The 2,594-nt window shown below is 39.1% G+C and overlaps 1 protein-coding gene across 2 annotated transcripts in view; it reads right to left on the reverse strand.

The window, feature by feature from the left end:
* Positions 1–301: 301 nt before the first annotated feature.
* The window catches only part of NBN (nibrin), a 28,511-nt gene continuing 26,218 nt past the window's right edge, over positions 302–2,594 (reverse strand). For both annotated transcript variants that reach the window (XM_006924063.3, XM_015598687.2), the window contains exons 15-16: positions 1,707–1,756; positions 302–486 (exon numbers count right to left, since the gene is read on the reverse strand). In XM_006924063.3, coding sequence (XP_006924125.1) covers positions 456–486; positions 1,707–1,756 — 81 coding nt within the window. In that variant the 3' untranslated portion in view covers positions 302–455. The remainder of the gene's footprint in view (positions 487–1,706; positions 1,757–2,594) is intronic.

The raw sequence follows: 2,594 nt of genomic DNA on the forward strand, positions 1-2,594 counted from the left end.
CACTGTATATTATATGCTATCATTTTTGTAGAAAATTATTGAATAGGCATTAAAAATCTCTGCAAAGACTCATAAGAAATGAACATCGTGAATTTTTTCTGAGGAGTGGAAAAACGTAGCTAGGACAGTGGTGGAAGAGAGACTTTTTAATTCTTTACCCTTTTATACTTTCAGAATTTTGAACAGTGACTAACCACTCAATAAAAAGCAAATTTAAAGATGAAAAAAAATTATCGTAAGAGATGAGATGACAAAGACTGAAAACGGAACAAACCATACTACTTGTCACACACAAAAGAAATGGAGTTTTGTGTATTTTATTTAACAAATTCAGGCCATGGCATATTTGTAACTTAAGTTCACTCTATATACTATATGCATGTATCCCAGAGGAAAAAAGGAAGTAAATGCTTGATAGAAAATGTTTTCCTGTGGCTTCCTTATAAAATGCTCAATTATCTTCTCCTTTTCATGTTAGGATTGTATCTGGAAAGAAAGAAATGGGGTTAAATGATATCTAGATAAATGATAGCATTTCTTTCACTTTTCAAAATACACAGTCACACTTTAGCAAACAGAATGAGAATCCCAAGTTTACCCTTAGAATCAGATATTAAGCACTGACATTTTTACTTTCACTTATCCTTTTGATGTTGCTTTGATGACTAGTAAAATATCAACAAAAAGAATCCTGTAAAAGCATTAAAATAATAAACAAAAACAATAGTCTAAAAATATGTGTCTATACTTCTTCCGGTGCGATTTCAAACAGTCGTTCCCCTCCCCACCCTAACCCACCCCCACAGTCCCAATTAACGCATACCATTTGCACAAAAAAGCGCAACGAACCTAAAATATAATTACTTTACAGAATTTTCTCCCATAGCAATTCAACAAATGTAGCTGGGCAACCAGATGTTCTCATTTGACTACTTATGAAAAATCATTGCTTCTCGGCCTTTTGGCTAAAATCAAGTGAAAAATCAGCACTGTCAACATTTTGACCGATTCGTACTGTCAGTGATAAAATTAAATAACCAAATTTGCTGCAAAACAGACTAAAAAATATAGTACCTTCTTTATTTTGCCTTTAAGTTTGGGAAAATGTTATTGTCCCCTATCAATCCATAATAGAATATTTTACAATATTTGAGAACTAATTATTATAAGGTTTGTTGGGCCTGTAAGAATGCTGAAAATAAGTTAAATCAGAATTGAATTATAATTACTCATTTTAACTTCACTAAACCTCCCACAAGAACCTGCTTTGAAACTCTAATCCAGCCTTTTGTTTTTATGCATGTGCCAATTAAAACTAAACAAATGGTCTGGTATCTTGTCTTAATTCGAAACCATTCAGTCATAATTGTACTAACAGCTGAAAATCTCACGAATTTATCAGCCAAATTCACCCGGCTCAAGAAGCTTCTTTGCCTGAATGCCCCGGGCAGATTTTCCATATCCTGTGGTGCGGTCCACTGAGTCCGCCCCACCCGTGATGCCATCTATGTCCGGTGAGCCCAAGGAAGAAGTGCTCAAGTAGTAAAAAGAAATACACAGGTGAAAAACAAAACACCCTTTAGGTGAAGGGACCAAGTGTCAGTTTCTAAGGACGGAAGAAAAATATTTCATCTCTACGAATAAAACTGAATTTTATATACATCGCTCGCTTTAAGATTCATGAGAAAGCTGAAATCAGACTTTACCTAAAGAGGTCATCAGCGAGAGACTCTTCTTTTGCTTGTTGATTTTGCACCTGTAAAATCAACAGAATTTCAAACATTCGCTCCGCGATGCACACACGGTTAGTGGCCTGCTGCTCTGGCTGGTCAGTCGCCTCTGCGATGTCCGCACCAGGCCGCCAGGTTCTGAGTTCTTGCCCAGCCAACGCCCCTCTCCATTGCCACGCACACCACGATTACTGCAAAGTCCTCTAGTCAAACAACTTCCCCCGGCCAATCTCCTCTCACAGGCGACCACTTGAGAGGTTGAGTTTTTAAACCTTTTGCCAGCAGAACCCTTTCGCTAACCGTACCCTCAGTGTTCTGAGGTCACACCACTGACGACGGAGCTGAGGGCGACACACGCCCCACCTGCGACCTGAGCGGCTCTCCAGGTGAAACAGAAGACGTGTGCGTCTACAAAGCAGCTGTCAGAGAAGCTGCTGACGCCCTTACCGTCCTGAATATTCTTAAAGCCTCCTGGTAGGGGGAGCTAATTTTAAAGTTATAAGACAGTCAGGAAACATCAGCTTTATTTTATATACTTTAGTACAAACGGTAAGTAAAGTAGTATCAAGAAATAGAAAGCTTCAAATTACTGGGATTTTTTCTAGAGTTTGGGAGAACTATATCTCACGATCTTTCAAAATTCAAATCAGGTTGGACAGAATTCGAAGAATTATTATGTTTAATGCACAGAATGAAAAAAATATCAAATTCAAGAAAAATTTGGGAAAAATTCAGTGATGATGAAAACTAGGACCGGTCTGCAGCAGAAGGAGAGAGAATGGTGAAGGAACTGAAGACGGGAACCGCGGAGAGCGGCCGGAGCAAGCCGGAGGCTGGAGCAAGCCAGGGGCCGAGGGCCGGGGG

The sequence above is a fragment of the Pteropus alecto genome, unplaced genomic scaffold (genome assembly GCF_000325575.1).
Source record: "Pteropus alecto unplaced genomic scaffold, ASM32557v1 scaffold87, whole genome shotgun sequence".
In the NCBI taxonomy this organism is placed as follows: Eukaryota; Metazoa; Chordata; class Mammalia; order Chiroptera; family Pteropodidae; genus Pteropus; species Pteropus alecto.